The sequence below is a fragment of the Pempheris klunzingeri genome, chromosome 22 (assembly GCF_042242105.1).
Source record: "Pempheris klunzingeri isolate RE-2024b chromosome 22, fPemKlu1.hap1, whole genome shotgun sequence".
Classification (NCBI taxonomy): domain Eukaryota; kingdom Metazoa; phylum Chordata; class Actinopteri; order Acropomatiformes; family Pempheridae; genus Pempheris; species Pempheris klunzingeri.
The window spans coordinates 13,528,190-13,551,063 of NC_092033.1; the positions used below are offsets into that span (position 1 = coordinate 13,528,190).

At 41.7% G+C, this 22,874-nt stretch overlaps 1 protein-coding gene across 2 annotated transcripts in view; it reads left to right on the plus strand.

Moving 5' to 3' along the window:
* tmcc3 (transmembrane and coiled-coil domain family 3) overlaps nucleotides 1–19,926 on the plus strand; it is a 37,738-nt gene extending 17,812 nt beyond the window's left edge. For both annotated transcript variants that reach the window (XM_070853732.1, XM_070853733.1), the window contains exons 2-5: nucleotides 14,697–14,867; nucleotides 15,895–16,676; nucleotides 17,663–17,798; nucleotides 18,864–19,926. In XM_070853732.1, the coding sequence (XP_070709833.1) occupies nucleotides 14,697–14,867; nucleotides 15,895–16,676; nucleotides 17,663–17,798; nucleotides 18,864–19,166 (1,392 nt within the window). In that variant the 3' untranslated portion in view covers nucleotides 19,167–19,926. The remainder of the gene's footprint in view (nucleotides 1–14,696; nucleotides 14,868–15,894; nucleotides 16,677–17,662; nucleotides 17,799–18,863) is intronic.
* The last annotated feature ends 2,948 nt before the right edge of the window (nucleotides 19,927–22,874 follow it).

Below are 22,874 nucleotides of genomic sequence, written 5' to 3' on the forward strand. Positions count from 1 at the left end.
AATTTGCTGCTTTTTTCTGTTATATATCTTTGTAAACTGACTATTTTTGAGTTTTAGAGTCAGCTGGACAAAACAAGACGTTTAAAGAAGTCACTGTGGCTTCTGGCAAATTGTGATTGGCTATTTTATTTTTTTTTACTGTTCTCTGACAAATAATTGCTAAATAATCATAGGATCAATCGAAAAAATGATCAGCAGATCAGTAGGTTGTGAAAACAACGGTGAGCTGCAGCTCCATAACTGCTGGCTGACACAACAAACACATACCAAAGGAAGGAACAGGCTCTGCTCGTCGCCTTTATATTTAGTCTCTTAAAGGGTGCTACCATCCCGGAACAAAAGTCCATTGTATTCACACATTAGGAGAGCACACACAAATGTTCCTCTTACTTTTTTCTTTTAATTATGAAATCACTGGCGCTAGCTGAGGCTGTTGCCAGTGATTTACAAACAGGAAAAATGTAAAAAGAACATTTGTGAGTGCTCACCGAAAATGTGAACAAAACAGACAAAAAGATGGCGTAGATTCAACTGGGATCACATTTATACAGATATATAGATATGTGGTTTGGGGTGGAGCTGCGTGATTAGTAGATCAACAGAAAACTATTTTATTGATTATTTGTTAGAGCCATTTCTTAAGCTAAAATACTAATAATTTGCTGCTTTTCTTTGTCTGATCTCATCGTGAACTGAATATATTCACAAGCAAGCAATGTGAAGACATCAGCTTGGGATTTAGGAAAAATGAGCAATCGATTAACGGGGAAAATAAGATTTCAGATGTAATGCGACACATTCATTAAATTATTGCCCATGAACAAGACGATAGATGGACAGAAAACAGAGCGTGTACAGAGTTATAACATGGGCTCCAGCCTAGTCGGGTGTTAGTGGATATTGCCCTGAACAACACAACATATAATTACACTCAACAGGTCAAGTCATCCTTGTGGCTTTGCTCCGTTTCGTGAACCGGTTTTTGCAGCAGGCCTATGGGCAGTAAACACACACACACACACACACACACACACACACACACACACAGTGTCCCCCCCATCAGCACCACAAATCACAGTGATGAGCTCAGCGGTCGCCATTGTTTGCACATTGAGGGAGAACAAAATGGGAGGAGTGAATGTTGTTGAATGGGACATGACTGATGGTCTTCGCCTTCGACTCGCTTCATTGGTTACTACGGCGAGGTGCGATCTACTCAGTCATGTCTGTTGTCGGGGCAACCGGTGGAATCTGTATCAAATCCTGGAATAAATAACGATTAAACTTCTAAAAATGAGGCAGGATGTGAGCATGAGAGGAGGGCTGCGTGCGAGGAGAGAGGCAATGTGTGAAATGTAAATTAGTGAGAGATTTCACGTGTAGGTACACAGGTTTATCTCTCTGCCTACAGCTCGGTGTCTTTCTCTCTGTGCTTTTGGATTAGGGATTGAGTGGGCTAAGCTGCCAGTGAATAGACACACACCATCAGTGATGCCGGGTGTGTGAGTAACACGGTGCGGATTAACCAACACACCAATACTCGACCCATCAAAGAGAGCCTGTGCTGGGCTATCAAACACACACACACACACACACACACACACACACACACACGCACGCACGCACGCTCACAGACATGGCAGTTTTTTCCCCTAGTCATATCATTTAAAGCTGATTCAATGCCAATTGTTACTCTGTGAGCAGATGTGTTTAGCCTTTCGCACCGTGCTGTCCCCCTTGAAGCTGAAGTTGATCAATCAATTAGCAGCTCTCATGTTAATCGTTGCATTTATTTATTAAGACAAAAATCTAATATTTGCAGGTTTAAGCCTCTAAAACAGGAACATTTGCTGTTTTGTATCTTTAGAAACTGAATATATTTGGGTTTAAGTCTGCTGGAAAACAAGCAATTCAAAGGCATCACATTTGGCTTTGGGAAATAGTTTTTCATTAGCTTCGGATGTTTTATAGAATAATTTATCAGTGAATTTAAGAAAATGAGTAATACACATACTCAGACAAATTCACTGTGTCAATTAGGGCTGCAACTACTGTTTCCCTGATTTTTTGTTTTTTTTTTATTAATCGTTGTGTCTAAAAAATCGTTAGAAAAGTTTGTAAGATGTTCAAACCCTGTGAACATCTTACTGCCTTGTAAAGGGAATCTTGGGTTATTGGTCAAATTGTTGGTTTGGACTTACCAAAATAGCTCACAAATTTTCTGTTAATCGAGTAATTGTTTCATCTCCAGTGTAAATAAATGAGTATATAAAAATAAGTAATTCACCTGTAAGTGGCTGATTGTAGGGAAATTTTTGTACTATTGGTTGATGACTTCTGACAGTCAACTAATAACTTAATGGACTAATTGTCTCAGCTGTAGTGTAAATAAAGTCTGGATCATAAATAGATAAGAAAGAGTTCCTGCGTCACCTGCCAGTCACTGTTATGTAATTCACAAGAAGTGTTTGTGGTGTTTCGACAGGAGAATGCAGGGTCATTCAGACTGCGTGGACGCATTTCAAAGTTACTATCAAAACAGCTCTGGCTTGTGCTCACGCCAACGTTTCAGTGCACTCAGCTCTACAAGTACGTCGGTGTGTGTGTGTGCGTGTGTGTTTGAAGTGCCATGTTCCGCATCAGGGGTCCAAAAATGGAGCATCTCTCAAAAGAGCTGTTGAATGTAGCTGAACTCTTTCCTCTGCTATATTTGGCATTTAAATACAGAATGGAAGAGTGTATATGTGTGTGTATATGTGTGTGTGTGTGTGTGTGTGTGTGTGTGTGTGTCTGCATGAGCATCTTATAGTACGCCCCAAGTATCTAGAATTTCTGGAATACTAAGGGTCTCAGATTGGGAATATCATGTTGCAAATCACTGGAGAGGATTGAAGCTGTATCTTATCTGATGTCTGTATTGCTTTGGTTCCGTGAAACAGTTTTCAAACCAAATACAGTGGAAATCAGCCTGTTGGTCTGGTTCCTTAGAAGATAAACAACAGAGTAGCAGATAAAGACATTATGCTCTGCATTATGGACACATTTAGCCACTGATGGTGCGGATGTCCTGTCCTGTGATGGTGATCTGTGTATCCTCACTGAACAATGGTAATATTAACTGATATATATCATATTGCTGGTTACACTGTGGTTCATGTTCGCCATGAGCTTTGGTATCATCACTTTAGTGAGCACCACCATCTGGTCAAAATTCTAATTAGGTCTGTACTGTACGCAGCAAAACTAACGGCATATCCACCAGTCTCTGCTGTACCTTTTATTAAGTGCTAATTAGGAAATGTTATCATGGGACTGAACACAGAGAGCATCTTGGGGAGGACACCAAAACAAACAGTATATTCAAAACTGGTAGTATGCAAATTAGAAAAAAAATGGATTTTTGAAAGTGTGGCTGTTCTCCCGCAATGCATTGCACAAAAGAAATATGAAAGCAAGAAAACAGAATCAGAAATCAAGAAAATAACCTGAATTAAAAACTTTTCTCAGCACACATTGCATTATTCCCTGTCAGCATGAGAGTCGTAGTTAAGTATGTTGATTTCTTGTGTACAATCTGTAAGAAACAGTGGACTATAAAGACTAATATGCACTGTTTACAGTTAGTATGTAGTGTGAAATTGGGACACAGCTTAAGTCTTGTTCAGCAGTGATCTGCTCCTTCTTGTCTCTGTTTCGTTCGGTTTACAGAGGAAGAGTGTTTCGAGCAGCCCACTGCCACATACTTGGCAACAAAGTCCAACAAAAATTAACAGATCGCAGTGATTTTCACAGCAACACAGTGACTTGCTCAAGTTGCCGATCGGTTTGAGCACTGATAATTGTGGTTGACGGCTTCAGGTCTTGGTCCTGGCCTGCAAAAGACAGTTTTCTTCTCTCTTATTCTTCTGGTTTTTAGCGGTAAAAGCAGGCCTGAAGCTGCTCTTAACATGCAGTGCTGCCACTGAACTACTGACTGGCATGGAAAAGTAATTAGCCAAAGTGGCTGTGTGCATCATTGACTAAATCGAGTGGGGCATTTAACATTTAAAGAAATGGTTCCTTTGCTTCTCGTTGGATACACAGGGCCAATTAAAAGTTTCACGTGGTTTAACACATTTTAACAAAAGTTTCACACTGACGCTCCCTTCTAGACTGATATTATACAATCACCAGCCAGTTTGCGAGGTACACCAACCTAAAACAGCCCTGAGATAAAATACTACAAACTACAGCCTTCAAAATGACCAGAAGTATAGCTAGGCCATTTCTCATCTTTGGCTGCAGACACCTTGTCTGACTTTGACCTCAAGTTCACTCTGTGTGTCAGAAACGTTAGCGGCTGTGACGCCTTCAGACAGAAAGAGAAAAACAAGCCTTGCGCAGAAAAGAATCCCAGTCATCCTGGTGTGAGGATATCTAGACGTGGCAAGTCATGGCCAACAGAAATATATCATTCTGGAGATGTTTTTCCTCTGTAGACTGCTGCTCATCCACTGATTATGAATTCAACATCCAGATCCGGATTTGACTAGAACTTTTCGGAATTTATTCATAAAACCTGGAATCGACAGATAAAAAATAACTTGTGACAGATAAAAGCCTCCAATTGTGTGTGGATTATACTAAATGTTTATTTATTAATGAACTGAATCAGGCATATATTATCTTGTGAAAAGATTAAAATGCAGATTTCGTTTTGTTGGGGATATGTTTCTTTTAGAGCTGCTACCATTAGTCAAGTATTTGATATTAATCGATCATTTGAATGACATAAAATTAATTGGCAACTATTTATTGTTTATCTGTTTCCTTGTTATCTTGTTTCCGCTTCTAAAATGCTTTTGTTCATTTTATGTGAGATTAAACAGAATATCTTTGCCTGTAAAAGTGTTCATTGGACAAAACAAGCAAATTAAAGATGTCATCTTAGCTTTTGGGAAACTGTGATGGACTTTTTTTTTTTTTACTATTTTCTGAAATTTTACACACAAAAAAAAGTTGCCAGATTAAATTATAATGAAAATAGTAGTCGCAGCGCTAGTATGGTTATATAACAATGTCTATATGTGTTCATTTAAACTCCACTGTTGGATATATCCTGGGACATCATGTACAGGATGTTCTAATTTGTATGAGGTCAGTATATTGTGATGTTAGATGGTGGTGGGTATTTTCTCTAAATGTATGTGCAATGTATGTTTTGTCCATCTAAATGCTTTCTTAAATTGCAATGCATTGAGCTCTGAGAAGAAATGGGCAAATGTGCTCTTAAAGGCCACAATCTAAACTCTGACCTGAACCTGTTTGAGTAGTCTCCCTTTTAAATCTCTAATCCGCATCTGATGGTTCACCTGTGGAGTTCAAACAGCAGCCTCGGCTGGGCAGACTTCTGCCTCTTCCTCACTCTCTTCCTCTCTGTCACTCCGTATCTCCATCACTTCCTCCTCCTCGCCCTTCAGCTCTCTTTTACCATTCCTGTGCTTTTCTCAAGATTACAACCTCACACATCTGCATTCTCACCCCGCTTTCTTTCCTCCCGAGCATTTAAGGCCCCTGCTTGAATGGGGGCAAGGGCTGCTGGGTAATCTTTGCCCTGAAAAGCGGGGATTAAAATCTCAGATTACAAGAGTAGAGGAGAGAGAAGAGGAGGGATTACAACTTTTTTTTTTATTTTTTTATTGAGCCCTAAACTGCATATGGGTGTGTAAAGCAGGTCATTTACTAACATACCCGCAGTCCAGATAGTGTAGAGCTGTTCACACACATTATACGATATTAAGCTTGTGTAGTACATGTGTGTGTATGTGTGTGTTGTTTCTTTATATGTTGGTGCTTTATTAACAAGTCATTAGCTGATGATGAGCTTCCTGGTTGGTAAATGGATTGCCAACAGCTCATTGATTTTTTTAACTCAATAGTCACTCTCCTTCTCACTGGATTGTGATTTATTGATTCACTGCATTGCCTAGTTTCTCTCTGGTGTAGTCAACAGAGGAATAGAGTCGTGGTCTAAATCACCTCACAGTGTACCTAACAGAAGAGTGTTGCTTTTTTCTTTCTCCTTTGTTCTGCTGAAAATATACTCTGAAAGAACTCTACAAAAAGTTTATTAAGGCTTGTACCCAAGCAAGATTTTAAATACCTTAAATTCTGTGAAATTATCCAACTCTATTTGAAATGAAACTAGAAAAGTGCACTCAGTAGAGTGCAGATCTCTGCCAGAGCCATCACCTAACTTGAACCTATCCATAGCCTAACCTCAACCTAAGGCCAGCCGCTACGGGAAACAGCGCCATCATGTGTTTATAAGCGTGCTGTAGACTCTTGGTCCTTAGTCTCATTTATTCTTTAGTTTGAGTGACAGTTCTGTAGATGTTTACATTCTTGTCATTTAATCCTTGAAAGAGACTGTTTTCTCTGCATGCAGCTGAAACTCGAGCCCATTTTAGCTCACACAACTCCTTGTCTGACTGAATTCATTTTAGAAAAATGCATTACTTTATAGCTTGCTCTGCTGTGCAAAGCTACACCAGTAACCCACAGCTGTCTTTCCTGTGGGAACATCTTAACTGATCAGAGTTTAAATTTGCAGTGAGTATAAAGGAGAGTAAATGAGGGGAGGATGAGTGCATGCCCTCCTCCCTCCATCCATCCATCTGTGGTTTGGTAATGAGTCTCTGGAGAGGTTTCCCTCGGCCATGTCACTGCAGCACTGTGACATTTTCCTACTGTGTGTCTGAGAAACTACAGAGCCTCACTAGAAACCCAGTTTCTTTTCACATCTTATCTCATAGCACACATACTGCACACAGCTGCATCTGAAAAGTTATGCGGTTTAACAACTTTTGATGTTCTCTCCCAGTATTAACCTTTAACCATAACTTTTTTGTTTTGCAGTTTGGTAAAAAGCCTGTACCAAGTTAAACATTAATCCTCAACAGTGTGGCCTGTCAAGAGTCGCACCCTTTATTATCAGGTTTTTCTACAGATTACACTGCAGTGACACACCTCTGGATTTAGCTGTCTGATTCCTATTGAGGGACGAGGGAGAAGCTGCAAGTTATGAACTTTAGATCAATTAAATAGCCATCAAATGAAATGTTACATAACACGAGGCCACAGAATGTTAGTGTCAAACTTCTGTCTAATTAGATGCTCTTTCAGTAGCAGAATAATTTTTTTACGTCTCTTTCGGATTTCAACACACTGTTTAATTGCATACGACCTCTGCCAGTGTGCTAATCAAAGGTCCTGCCCATCAGACAGCACACACAGTTGAAAGTATAAATGCTTTTCTGATACATCCCTCTGAATCCTTTTTGTTTTCATCACCATTTTACGTGGTAATTTGACACAAGAGCTATTGAGCGAAGTAAAGTGGCTTCAGAAGCAGGATTAAACGTGATGGTGAAAGTGGCAGTGACGTGAAAGAATTGCTGTGGCGACTGGATTTATAATTTCAGTGATTAAAGAGGAAATTGAACCCTGTGCCAAAGTGGTTTTTAAATGATTATTGTCCAATCAATCATTGTGGCAAGCTGGTGCAGACCGCAGTGAGGTCTGACATCACCATGAGGACGGTGACGTGTTTCTTACTCAGCCTCCAGATAATGTGGATGTGTCTCGTTCAGCCTTCCACGTGTTCGGTGTATGTGTGGGTCTGTGCCGAGAGCAGCCTGTTCAGACTTGAAGTTGGCGTTCAGTGAATGCAGCGACACAGTAATCAGGCACACACTGTTTACTTCCCCTCAGCCCCACCTTGGGTTTGGCTGCAGTGTGTAAGTATGCGTTACTCAAGGTAGAACCAAGGTGAACAAAGCAAATGATAAAAATCTGTCAAAAGTGAAATTTGGCAAATAGCAAGAACAAAATCAGGAAAAAGGTTTGATTAAATTCTTTTTCCTGCTTAAATGCCCCACAATATTTGCAGCAGTGACATTACTGTGTGCAGGGAAATGTTTCCAATGACCAAAGCAGCCTTTCTAATCTAAGTAAATCGTTACAGGAAACACTCAATCAATACAACAGACAATAAAGAAATCACCTGGACAACTCACACTGCGAAATTTGAACGTTAATGAAAAAATGTCGAATGGCGTTTTGTGTCTGAAGTTCTAGGTGCAGTGTCATGATGAACTAGTATGTCCCAGTTGTATGCGTACTACATGGAAAGAAGCTCATGTTCTTTGTTAGGGCAGCTGCAGTCCGCGCAAAATTAAAAGAAAAAGTATGTGATTTGGAGCGCAGAGTCCGTGTTTGTACTCCAGCCCTCTTCCCGTTTTCCATCTGCTCTGTGACTGTTGTGCTTTCCATTTATTCTCTGGGTGATTCTCTGTTGTGTCTCTGGAGCCCCATGGGGAGGTGTGCCTGTCTGCCAGCTCCTCTTCCCCACAGGGGGCTCCTCTCTCTGGTCACAGAGTCACTGCTGATCCCCGCCAGACCAACTCATATGAACCGAATATCTCATTTCACCTTAAACTGTCCTTCTTTTTTTTTATCTTAGGTGAACTGAAAACTCTTTCCTATCTCTGTATGTGACTGGAATACCCTTTAAAAATGGGAACGGTTCAATGAACACACTGTCATAAAAATCCAGCCAGTTGTTTTTTCTGTCTTTCTCAGCACAGATGACTTCCAAACGACCCAACTGTTGGACAGTAGAAAATCAAATATTCATTGTCATTCTTGTGATCATTTTACATTATTATTATTAAAAAAATTATGAGGTATAAGAACACTCAGGTGGTTTCTGTTTAATTTAGACCTGAATAAAGTGAGCGCTGTACCTCTGCTTAATGCAAAACCAGTTTCACTGAAGTAAACTGAGGGGAAAAGAGATGTTATGTTCGGAGATACGAGAAGTTATGAGTCCTCAAATCGCTGCAGTGGTGATTTAAAAGTTAAGAGAACAGAACTGATAGAGCGGGAGCCCCATTTAGATAATGTGAAAATTATACAACGCAGTGTGCAGTAGCCCACAGAGTGCTCGCAGAGATCTTAATGATAAACAGCGCTTTTAGAAAGCCAGTGTGGGACGGTTGCATTAATTATTCATACAGCATAAACAATATTTTTTACCCGTTTTCGCTTGATTTGTTCCAGAAAGAGTCTCACCAGTCTAATGGATTTGAATTCAGTAGCAGGTGCAGGGGTTTGCTTACCCTGTACCTTACAGCATGATGCATTAGGCTCGGTAGAAGAGCTTTCTCTGGAGCCCCCAGGAAGTACAGCCATAAATTACCAGGGATCCTCATCTGTGTTACTCTCACGTCTGTTGGAATAGAGTGGCCCTGGCAAACCGAGCCAGGTTCGCTGGATTTAGTCTTACAAAACTCTCACATCTCCATTGTGTTGGGTACATCTCCATATTAGTCCAGAGAGCTGCTCTACAGTCTGTGTTCTTAGGGTAGAGAGAGATCAGGGTAGGGTAGAGGTGAATATGGTGAGCAAGCAATGTTGCTGTAGGGATGCTGGCCTGTATGTCCACACTGTCAACAACCGTGGTCCAAGCTGAAGTATCTGAAAACACTATGAGATGGCTCACCATGAAATTTGGTGCAATCATTCATGGTCCCCAGAGGATGAGTCCTGCTGATGCTAGCATGCTGCTGCAGAGTTCAGCACCACAGAGCTGCTAGCTGCAGACTCTTATTTTGTGTAGAATAAGGCATGTTGTGTTAATTTCACTGCAATTTCAATGTAGCATAATGCATGGGGATTGTTGCCATGGTTATTTCGCAGCTGAAACTGTCTTTGTGGGGTCCAGATATGCATATTTACTCTGTAATCAGTATATTATTTTGGCAATACAGACCCTGAACCTCCATCCATGTACGAGGCATTTACATGTCGTCTTCATATGGCGGTTTTAAACATCGCCTCCACTAAATCTCTTGATCTTCTCCCAATCCCATTATTTCCTCCCCGACACTGAAAGTCACACCAGTCTAATTGAGCCAGGGCTAATCTGATGTGTGGCTCCATGCTGGGTTAGAGCTGATTTATAGATGCGGTAAAATCTCTGTTACATTCACGTTGTCTCTTTCTTTGCCACAGAGGAGACTAAATAATAGAGTTACATACTCTCACATACTGTATTTTTCTCTGCATGACACAACTAATGATTATTTTCATTATGAGTTACTTGCAGATTAATTTCATTTCAACAATGAATCTGCTGATTCTGTTCTTGATTAATCCTTTTGTCCGAAATATCAGAAAATAGTCCCGTTTAGAAGCCATTCCAGGGATTTCACATTTCCTGTAAACAGCCTTGACTTGGTGGAGTAGTGCTGTGAATTGATTTGCTCATCCGTCACTGGCCGACAGCTGCTGATTGCTTTTTGACAAAATGTTGATTGTCACGTCTACGTATTGGCAAAATTACACTGATGGGAGTTATTGCGTCGCTCATGAGGTGTGGCGTGTTTAGGGTCTCCTTGTTTCTGGCTCGTCTCCACCTCTGGCTCAGGTCAGTGGAAAATAGATGGACGGATTGGAGGCAGGAAAAAATAACTTCTGACTCTGCGCTGGGAGCAACCAAAGAAATGTTTCCCTGGGCAGTTCCCTGTGTGTTTGTGCCAGGTTGTCATCTCCCCACGGCAAGGTCCCTACTCCCAGCTCCATCAATGAGTCGCTCAGATGAGCTGGCTTAGTGGGAGCTGGAGTAGCACTTGCTGGCCCACTCACTCCCTCTTTTTCACATACAGTACACACCACAAGCTCCTGCTACAGTCTCTAATCTTACACCTTGAAAATAGAAAGCTAATGCAATGCAAATCACACAACAACGCACACACATACCGTATCTCTATCATCTTGTATACTTTACATGCTGTTTTTTTGTATAGTTTTGGCCTTCAGGTGAGCATTATTTTCATTATCAGTCAATCTATAGATTATTTTAGGAGTCGAGGAGACAGTCGATCACTTTCCAGACTGAAATTTCTCAACATCTACAAGATGGATTGACACAAAAATCATTCACGGTCATGGACATTCATGGTTCCCAAATTTTGTATCCTGCTGACTGTAATGATCCCCTGATCTTTCCAATAGCGCCATCATGAGGTTGACATTTGTGCTGAGGTTAGCATTAGTACAGGCTCGTGGAGCAATTGGTGTTGCTCTTGAATCTTTCGATCGTAAGTGATTAGTCACTTTTATAAAGTGTTACACAGCGTTCACAGATAGATTGCTTGTTTTATGGGACCAAAGGATGTTTACTTGTAACCCTTTTTAATAAAGCGCAGTAAAGCTGCACATTCTCACATTTAAGCTGCAAGACTGCAGATGTTCTGAAAATGAATCAACTAAACCAGGATTTTAGCTTTTTAGCTTTTTCACTTGTAGGCTGCTTTGAACAAAATAGATTTTAGAGTGTTTTTAGTGCCACTAATTCCCTCCAAGGAAAACAGGCCAATGTTTCACTTTGAAAAGAAGCACCTTCTGCGTTCATGTATATTCATACATTTTTTATTTTTTTAGAGGAGGTGAATCTGGTAGTTTCAAACATTTGAATATCCGAATATGTATCTCCTGCATGTTTCCAACTGGACACACGTGCCCTGCGGTGTTGTTTGTGTGTGTTAGCCGTGTCCACCCATCTGTATAATAATCTAAATGGGGGCCTCAGCACAGGCCGGGGTCATAGGACGAGTAGTGGCCGTATATCTGCTCTGTAAAACAGACACGTGTGTCCTCTGAGACATATGGTGCCTCTGTGTGTTCACGTGTTAATAATTTCCCCCTCTCACCCTCACGTTCGATACGTGTGTGGACTGCTGAGTGTGAGGAACCACCAGCCGCATGTTTGAATATCCTGCATCCAGCTGATTTATGAACCAGGCTGCGTGTGTGTCAGAGGGAGCAAAAGAGGGTAAGGCAAAAAAAAATGTTTTAAATAAAGGCGTGATCTGGTCACAAATGTATTTACAAACACACAAACGTTGCATCCAAAGCAGTTGAATGCAAGGATTGTCTAATAACTCAGATTGTGACTGAAGATGACTGCATTTTGATTAGTAAATTATCAGTTAATTACTTTTCTGATTAACCTTTTTCCACCCTTTGCTCGAGCCAAAGGACGCTAGCATTTTAGCATTTTTTTGACACAATTACTATGAAAAGTCACATTACTGTTAACATGTTGTAAATGTATTGCCAAAGATTATATGAACTTTGGAGTGTTAATGGAGTAGACACAAATTACACAAGATGTGTTTTTAAAAAAAGCACTCACTAATTTAGCATTGCACTCCTATAACATAAAAAAGAAGGATCAAAATAGATGCAGCACAACCAGAGATATCAGCTTTTTTTATTCCACACATTCTTCTTCTTTGTCAAAACCTGTCACCTACATTACCCACAATGCAATTAGACCGCCAGCTGCTCATTCAGAGATTTGGGTGTGTTGTGCTAAAGCCGCTTCAAGCCCCAACACAACTTTGATGTGTCAAATTGGCAGAGATCTGCTTTTAGGCTGCATCTGATCTAATTCTGTTGTAGGCATGCAAAAATAAATTAAAAAAATGAGAATTTGGGGCATTTTTTGAGGATTTTTCTGTCTGGAACTTCATTTCGATTATCACGCAGAGAGACGACATGTATAGAAAATACAGCTTAACTGAATAAGAATAAGAGATTAAATGTGAAGCGATTCATCTGGACGTTTATAGACTTCTTTGGTAGCTAGTAAATTACTGGGTCATTCTGGGATAGTTTGGGGGAAAATAAAGCTCTGTTGTAAACACGACCCAGGCACAAAGCAATGCAGAGTGTACAAATGAAACCTGAAAGATGTGTTGTCTCCTGGGGACTGTGCGTTTAAGGGTTAATGGCCTTATTCTTATGACTTTAAATTGTGGAAATCTCACCACGAGCTACCAGAGTGTAAAACCTGCTTTGTACGTCTGACCAGCAGTCAAAAAAAAAATTTTTTTTTTAGTTTTATAAAAGAGAGGAAACCAAATGAATCTTCTTTTTGTGAGGCTGTAAACAGCGAACGTTCTGTGTTTTCATTTGATGTTTATGGTATGAGCGTTATTTACAGCACAGGTTTGTTCTGGCTGCGTTTCTGGCCGTCTGGTTGGACGGACGAAGGTGCGATGTTCTGAGGGTGTTCGCCATCTGTACGCAGGAGTAGCAACAAGTATGGTTTAATTCAGAACAATGGATTCACATGAATGAGACTGTTCATTAAAAAAACAAAAAAAACGATGCAAAATTACAAACTGCTTGATTATTGTAGCACTGTTGCTGCTAGGGATGACGAGGATTGCTGACTCTGCAGGATGTATCACAGGCCGTCCAGCCAAAAGCCACAGGACACAATTAATTTGTCATGTTTTCTGCTCGTCTGCGCGTAACAAAAAGACAAAAAAGAATAAAGGCCAAAAACCCGCCTTCTGGGTATGTCAGCACTTCGCTCGCGTGTGTGTTTAGGAGCTTAGTCTGTCTGTGTGCGCATTGCTACCGTGGCAACAAGAGTTACCACATACTAATATTTTAGGTTGCCTTACGTAATCATCTGCTTTTGTCAATACAGAGAGTGGATTTTCAGTACAAGAGGCTCTGTGGGAAGGGGGGCGGCTGCTTGTTAGGAGCCTTGAGCTTCACTGTCTGACCATTGTGCAGTCGTAAGACAGAATTACGGTCTCATCAGCCGCCACCCACCCCCCCTCCCTCTCCCCTCTTTCCCTCCGGTCTAAACACAAGAATCCTCTCAAGACTGTGCACTCAATACTCCTTCGATCCCCTTGTCTTTCTTCTTTAGCTCTGCTCTTATTTTCTGTGTCAATTCAGCAGGCAACAGAGAGCAAACAGTGAACTCTGGGAATGAGAGAAGCTTTTCTACATGGTCACACCTGATATTTTACATCAGTGGTACAAGATTGTGCTGCAGGTTTTTGGTGCGTAGTTTAGCCTGAAAGCTCGTACAGACTGCAGCCCCTGACATCTGTGCAAAAGCAATATATGTGTTTTTCGATGCCTCCTTAGTTTGCACCGTCAGTATACCACATATTGCTCTCCAGGAGCTTTAGTTTTCTCTCTGAGGTTGTTGAAGATGTTTTACATTTGTCAAACACTAATCTCAGTTTTTATGGATAGCGATTTGTCTGTCTGACGGCCAGACTGAAATATCTCCACAGTTACCAGAAGGATTGCCTTGACATTATCATTTAGCTCTAGCATTAGCATCAGCTCTAGCAAGACCCTTATTCTTGTTCGCACATAGTTTAATCTCAAAGAATCTTTTGACTTTTTAGCAACCTGCATTTTGTCTGAAAATATACAGGACAAATATGCTTGTGTCGCCTTAGTCTGTATCGCAGATAAACCATGTAAGTGTACTTCTGAGGAGCTGTTATTTTTATCTGGGATGTTGATGATTGAGGCTTTACATAACTCTACACCTTAGTAGTATTAACCACAGTTATTGTCATAGGAAAAACTGTTTGCTGAAATTACAATAACAGTATCTGGCTTTGGATTTTCAAGTCATCGTAATATCAGCTGAACCTGAGATGAGACCCTGGACACTGAATGTTTGTTCAGCTAAGCTAATCGATTGATTTAATCACTTTTAGAAGCAGAACATGTGAAAAAAAAAATCCCCAATTCTCTAGTTATAAGCTCTCTTTCAGTCCTAATATCTCCCCATTTCAGTATTCCATGTCTGTGTGTGTCCATAGGCGGAGCGCAGCAGTTGCGATGTCAACATCCTCAGCATCCCGGTGCCCATTCGTCGCGGCGGCTCAGAGTCCAACCTGGACGTGGTGGACAGTGTTGGAGATGACGGAGTCGGCCTGGATTTCACCAAGGGAGCACTTGGTATTGACAGCCTTCAGCAGAAGATCCTCAAGGTTAGTCACCTCCTGTGTCGTCCCTTCGTAGGTTTAGTGTTTGACTTGCTGAGCGGTGACACGAGGGCCCTCTGAACAAAAATAACACAACGTCATAATTAAATCTCTCCTTTAAGCTCGGTGTGGTGGTACTTGGTGGTGCAGTTAAAGCAGTATTTCTTTTTCCAATAATGAGCCAATTAGATTTCAAATGCGATACTACAGATACCAATCAAAAAAGATATTAAATTAATCGCTTGAATTAACACAACATTGTTCTCCATTCCATCCTGATTCAGATTCATCACAGTCTTTGTTGTATCAGCTTTCATTACAGGTGAATTCTCAGAGTGGAATTATTTCCACTCTATGAATATTAGTCATCACGCTGAGATGATTTAGTGGTTTATTCTAATTTTTCAAAACATTTTAGAGCTGTGAAGGAAACCTAATAGCTGCCAGTAAGTAATACACAATCAACAAACCAATAAAAAGTAAAAACTTTGGTTTATATAGACCCTTTCTCCTTACAATGATGCTTCAGAACTGCACAAAGAGAGGATCCTCGGATCAGCACTGGTGCCAAATGTGACCTTATTAAAGGTGCTCAATGGAGTTTTCTTGTAAACAAACTGTCACTGTTGTAAAACTTGTGTGAATCCTTGAGGTGAACCAGACATGTTGAATGCATTTCCTTTCTCATAAAACATTTTCAGAGCAGAGCATTTTAAATTCAGCATTCAGGAACATCCTTGTTTACTAGCTTGCAGCCGTTTTCTTCTCTGCATTTATTGGAGATTTGCTGTTACTTGGTGCATAACCACCATCAGTGGAATAGTGTGAAATTGTTGGAACCTGCTTGCGTGTATGTGGGACTTTATGTGTTTGCACATGAAAAGCAAACCAGAGACTAACTCACAGAAAAAAACAGCTCCGTAGCTGAACCAGAGGTCAGTAACTCCACAGCATACCTTAAAGCAGATCAGGTATCAGCCAAACATCACCTGTTTATGGCAAAGCTGTTTTTCTCTTTTCATTCTCCCTTCAGGTAACCGAGCAGATTAAGGTGGAGCAGACAGCTCGGGACCAGAATGTCGCTGAGTACTTGAAACTGGTGAACAATGCCGACAAGCAGCAGGTTGGACGAATCCGTCAGGTCTTTGAAAAGAAGAACCAGAAGTCTGCGCACAGCATCGCCCGGCTGCAGAGGAAGCTGGAGCAGTACCACCGTCGCATGAAGGACAGCGAGAGCAACGGGAAACACAGTCACAAGGATGGCAGCAACAAGGAGTCTGGGACTCACAGCAAGGAGGGCAGCCTGCGGGACGTCAGCACCACCGGACGGCACCCGGCACTGGATAAAGTGAAGACAATCGGGCCCGGGGTGTCGCTCTCACCGCCGTTCTTCTTTAACAAGTCACGGGAGTTTGCAAACCTCATCAGGAACAAGTTCGGCAGCGCCGACAACATCGCCCACCTCAAGAGCTCCATGGAGACGGGCTCGGGGCTGCAAGTGGAGGGCGGGGCTAGGGGACTGAGCGGGAGCGCCACCACCGTAGCCAAGACGTCCAAGTACCAGAGTGATGATGAGTGCTCCACGGGGACATCAGCATCCGCTGACTCAAACGGGAACCCAGCTGGGGGCTCGGGGGCGGGGTCTGGAGGTCCAGGGAGGTCGGACTCCAACGGGCGGCTGGGGGAGGTGCTGGACATGGTGCGGGAGATCAGGGAGGCCCAGGCCCAGCTGGCAGAGGACATGGAGACTCTGAACTCACAGTTCAAACGAGATTACAGCTACTTCACACAGATGATGCAGGAGGAGAGATACAGGTGGATACAGCATTGTTACACATGTTTAGGATGGCTAAAGGATTTTTACATATTTTAGTTTGAAAACCTTTAGATCACCTCAGCTGACTGCTAAGAAGGTAAAGTTACTGTTTTACCAACTGCGTATTTTTAGAAAATATGTAAAAATAGGACCCAGGTTTAAAGATACTGGAGGAATTTAACCACTCACCTTGGCCACACACACAGACACAGTAGAAATAGGCAAAACATAGAACAGTCCATAACCACATTTAATTGAATTGTGCTTCCTGTCACCAGTAAATTGATAATAAATTTGACCAGTAATTTTTGACTCTTTATCAGCCAAAGGCCTCTTTTCAAATATTTTTGCTATGATCTGGATCAATGAGTCCTAACGAGAAGTCTGAGGGTTCCAAGAGGATTTAAGAGATAAGAAAGAAAATCAGAATATATTTTGGTTACTGGATACTTCTTGTGCCTTCACATGAGACCAACCCAGGAGGAAAAGTTACTCCTTGACTAATCCTTACTCCTTGACTAATGCTTGACTGGACTATGACAAGCAGATATTGCTTTATTTTAAGGGGTCACAAGCCAGAAAAGGCTGTCAATCATTAATCCACTTCAGCTATATGTTACAACCTAAATAAATATTGACGTTGTTACCTCCCATTATTGCCCATTAATCTTGTCAGTGCAGCAACACTTTTAACAGGGCAAATTTAGTTTTCACATCTGCTGTTGAACTTTAAAGACCTTTTGACAGTTTAGAGGGGTCATTATTAGAAGCTTTGGTAAACTAAAAATAGATGGCAGAGCTTACACACAAACCTCCAGACAGTTGCTAAGTCAACCAGGGGCAAATGTTTTCAGCAGCTTCGTTGCAGTGGTAGCTAAACTGCTGTACTGTCACTCGCCCACACATACACTCAATTATGCATTGTTTCTCTCCTTGGCTCTCTGCCTCCACCTACTCTGCATGTGTGTGTGTTCTTATCTGTCAGGTATGAGCGGCTGGAGGACCAGTTAAATGACCTGACGGAGCTCCACCAGCATGAGACCAGTAATCTGAAGCAGGAACTGGCCAGTATAGAGGAGAAGGTGGCCTATCAGGCCTACGAGAGGGCCAGGGACATACAGGTAATGTGTGTTCTGGATGTGCACGCACAGACGCACAGTGAGCCTATAAGCAGCAGTTATATAATGCACCACACACTCACATTTAGCCTTTAGCTAACATATATTTGAACAGCACTGGAATTTCTCTGTCTTAGTATCAGACTACACAGACACTCTAGAGCTGAAGTTATTGTTTTGAATTTTGATCATCTTGTTTACGTAATTTATCAAGCAACAAATACCAAAAAATCACCAATTGCAATTTCTGTTTTATTTCATTGTAAACTGAATAAAGTTGTCATGTGGACAGATTGGCCCCTAGTTCTGGATCTAAAAGACAGTACAGCTCATTTTCTCCATATCGACTGTAGGTGGTGACTTACAGTGGGAACATTTCCACGGCTTTGATATGCTTCAAACTCTCCCACCTGAATTATATGCACAAAAGATGAACATCTATGTCAGTTAATATCTGGTTCTTTGATAACGTGTGTATATAATATGATTAAGTATGAATCCACTGGTACATTATTGTAAAAAAAATATTAAATAAGAAAATATGTAGCTTCACTTTCAGACTATGGGTCAATTTTGGCTTCTTCTCCATACAGTGGCGACAGCAGCCCAGGCTCATGGGTATTGTAGTGCTGACCGCTGTCAGCATTTAGAGCACCTGACAAGTTTACTTTTGGACTGTTGGCCCAACTGAAACCATCCTGTCCGAAGTTCCCATGTTTGGGTTTTTTTTCCGATATAATTTGGGGCATTTCTCTTTTTTAAGATAAGGACAGGTCAGACTGAGCAAGAGAGAGAGAGAGGACATGCAGCAGTACGTCAGGACTGATTTGTTGTGGTTACACGGCACACACCGGAGCCACCGAGGGGCCTCCAACATCTCCCTTTAATATCTAATGTGATACACAACTCCTGTTCATTTCTGATGCAGCTGGTGTCAATTCATATCTAATGCAGTTTCACTGCCCCTCCCTTATGACTCATTGCTCTCTCTCATTGTGTTTCCCTGCTCTTAACCACATCGTGTATTTGTGTATTTGTGTATTTGTGTGTGTGTGTGCGTGTGTGCAGGAGGTCCTGGAGTCGTGCCAGACTAGGGTGTCTAAGCTGGAGCTCCAGCAGCAGCAACAACAGACGGTTCAGGTGGAGAACACTGACGCCAAGGTGCTGCTGGGGAAGTGCATCAACATCATGCTGGCGATCGTCACCGTGATATTGGTGTGCGTTTCCACGGCGGCCAAGTTCACCGCCCCGCTGCTGCGCAGCCGCCTCCACCTGGCGCTCACCTGCGTGGGCGTGTCCGTGTTAGCGCTGCTGTGGAAGAACTGGGAACATTTACAGTGTGTTTTGGAACGGTTGGTCCTCCCGCACTGACCCACGAGCACAAGTGAGACCAGAGGAACTTTTTGGTCCAGGTCTCCATGAGTTGTGTCGCTATGGAAACACAAAAACTGGGGAGGAGTTTACATGTAGCCTTACACCAGCCCTAGTCCCCCTCAGTGATTTTTAGTCTCCACAGTGACTTGATTTATGGCTCTGTGCTTTGCATGTCTAAATGGAGTCCACACAAATCCTCAGCGCCTTTTCCCAGAATGCACCTCCGCAGTAAATCCCACAGTTAATAGTTAACTGTGACAAAACTCTACAACGTGCAATCTACACGGCTGAAAAATAGAAACATGGTCAGTCAGTCTATCACTGCAGTCCAAAGTATCAGACCAATAAGAGATGAATCCGCTGGAATTGATCACATGCCAGCCATATTATTGGCTTTTGGATTTCCTACGGCTCTCATCAGAAGATTCTGGTTGCACCAACAACAGACACTAAATATAGAGGAGTGGGGTTTTATTCAGGCATGGAAATACAGTGATTATTTCCTGTCCTTAAAGGGAAGTGTATCTGTTATGGCACCACCTCACTCCCCTAAACAAACACTCACTGGTTTGCAGCCAGCCGATCAAGTCTCGAACCCACACAGTACGCCTCCTTGTACACCAGCCAGCTGTGACAACATAAAGACACACCCACCTGAAGGTTGATTTGTAACCTTGTGTCTGTACTCAACTGTTGTGTGTTTATGTGACGTTTCTCTTCTCAGTGTGTCATGCTAAAGGACATTTTTCGGCGTGTTTGTGTCTGTCCGAGTGTACATTCACCTACTGAACGCCCGCTTGTGTGTGTCTATTCTGAAGGAAACCGATTCATGTCTGGTGAAATATTTGCTTTCTTGGTGAGAGCTGGTCGGGAAGATCGACGCCACTCTTGTCTGTGCGCTAAATGTAAATAAAGCTAGAGCCAGGTGACAATTAGCCTAGCCTAGCTTAGCTTAGCTTAGCTTAGCTTAGCATAAAGACTGGAAACAATCGGAAATGGCAAGCTTGGCTCCATGAGATCTATCTTCCAGCACCGGTAAAGGTCACTAATTAAGATGTTATATATTGTTTAATCTGCACTCTGTTGTGTGCAGGACTATTTCTTGGTTCTAAGTTTTACACTAAAAGCACTAAATAATGAGTGAGAGGTGCTGGTTACCAATGGCTAGCAGTTTCCCTCCATTTCCAGTCTTTGTGCTAAGCTAAGCTAACTGGCCACTCATGTACCGTGCAGACATTAGAATGGTATTGATCATCTCATCTCAGTAAGAAAGAATTTAAGCACATTTCCCAAAATGTTAAACTGTTCCTTTAAAACAAAGCTTATAAACTGCCTCCTGTCTTGTTGATTTCATAGCTACGTGGTTTTCGTTATGTCAAATCTGTTTTTATGTTTTTCGGGTTGCTTCTCAAAGCTATTTGAGAAAAGCATTTGGTCTGTGAGTGAGACGCGTTTTACTCAGCTCCAAAGACTGCAGCTTTAGCGTCGACCAGCTAGAGCGTAAACTGTGAGGATGGCCTGGACGACCAGAGGAAAAAATCTCCAATTGCACGTTTGACTCAAAGATCCTGATTTTATTGAACTGCCTTTCTACAAGCTGGACAGAACAAATGAACTTGTGTGTGAAGCCTTTGGATGTAGTGCTGCATACATGCCCGGTGGGAATAACCGCAGCAACGTTCTTGACAGTTCAAAGTCTTGACTTGAAAGGATTCCCACCTGTTAAAACTTGTTTTAGGCAACTGAATGACTGCGGTTGATGACTGCAACTACATTTTAATTGCTCTTGATAATTCCTTTCAGCCTTTTCACACTTGACTCTCTCGCACAGCTGGGAAGTGACTCATTGGAGTGTGAAACTAGCACAGAAAGTTCTGTCCTGCCATCATATTTTAAGACTTGTAATGGTAGTTTTACTTGAGATAAATCAGTCCTTGCACTAAAATACTGAGATGTCACTAACCTAAAAATCCATTAAAAGTCCATGTGTGGTAACATCGATACAACAGCGTCTGTTTTTCCCATGTGACATGAATGCAGCACTACAGATAGGACAGGGGAAGCTGAACAATGTAGCTCCATGCTCCCAAACCCTGTATCACTGTGATGATGAGGGGGGTGAAATGGGACTGATGCCTTTTCAATGCAGCTTATTTCTTCTACTGTGTAACTTCTGGTTGGGCCCTTCAAAAGCCAAATACGGAGATTTTAAAGGCGCCTTAGCCTTTCTGAATAACACTGAAATTACTGTTTTGTTCTTTTTGTTGTCTCACAATTACTCGTCGATGTTTTGGCTCGAACACTATTTCTGTCTCCCCTTCGGGAGAGACACACACCTCCTCTCCAAAGCTGTATTTGTACGTCTGTAATGTGTATTTTCACATTTCTGTCTCTTCAATGTGCATTAGTTTCTCGTTATGGGTTTCCATAACATTATTTCTTTTTCAAATGAGGAAATAAATCTTTGTTTTTCTAAGATGGTTCCTTTTTATTTCCAACATCTCATCTATTATACATTATCCATCCGACGGGCTGTGTGATGTAAGGACAGGGATCAAACCGCTCTGCTGGCATCATAAGGAATTCATACATAAAGTGGGCGTCAATGACTTTGTCAAGCACCAGCTGTACAGTGTGGGGCGCTGGTGTAGAGACACGTGTTGTGTTACAGCTTTATGAAAAACATCAATCCTGCACTTCCCAGTTAGTCCAAGTATTTATTTAAACAATGTGTCCTACATATGGACATTTTGAGTTGTTCACTGTCATGGAAAAGCACATCGGTGTGTAACGATGGGAGATAACAGGCACAGTGTATGTGGTTAGTGTGGAAATCAGGAGTCACTGAGTGATGCTGTTCAAGGGCACAATTCATTTCTAATTGCTCCTATTGTCAACTTTCTAGACTGAAGAAGAAAATCAGGTCAGACTGTATCTGATCCGTCCGAACACAATTGAGTAAAGCCGTTATTGGCAAGCTGGCATGTTTTTATAAGCTTCATGAGAAGGTAAGGTCAGTCACTGATGTGAATTTGGGAATCATTTAAAATCCAGGATCTTTACCTGCCTGTTTCTAACTGCAGGAGAAAAGATAAAAGTACTGAAAATCAAGTGGAACGTCAATCCACTCTTTATTACATCGTACATACAAGTACTTCACTGCTTTTCCTCAGCGTTTCAATGGCACATAGGACAAGTAGCCAGCTGTTTTTGGGGATCATAAATCTTATATTTTCTTCAGATTCCTTATTCCTGCAGTGTTTTGCTCATTTTGTTTCCTCCTGCTCTTTGTCCTGCACACTGCTGTGTTTCTGCCGGGGTAAATGTTCCTCAGTAAGGCCCAGCTCACCCTGCTGAGGGCCGGGTTAGGCTCAAACACCTTTACTGAGGCCCATACATTTCCTTAAGCACAGACATTATGATCTATGCGTGCATGCATGGCGCACAATAAAACGTAGAGGACACTGCTACCTAGCTGTCAGATAGGAGCAGTGCCTCCAAATGACACTTCATTTATGTCCATATGTATCAATTTTACATGTCAAGACCTTTTTAACAAAGCTGATAAAGGAAAAAAAAATCATATTTTGTATTGATCGTATTCTATATGTATTAAAGATTAGATATTATTCATCCTTTTAACAACACATACAGCCACTATATTACTAATGTTCATGTGTCTTAATTGTAGCACTGTAAGCACAT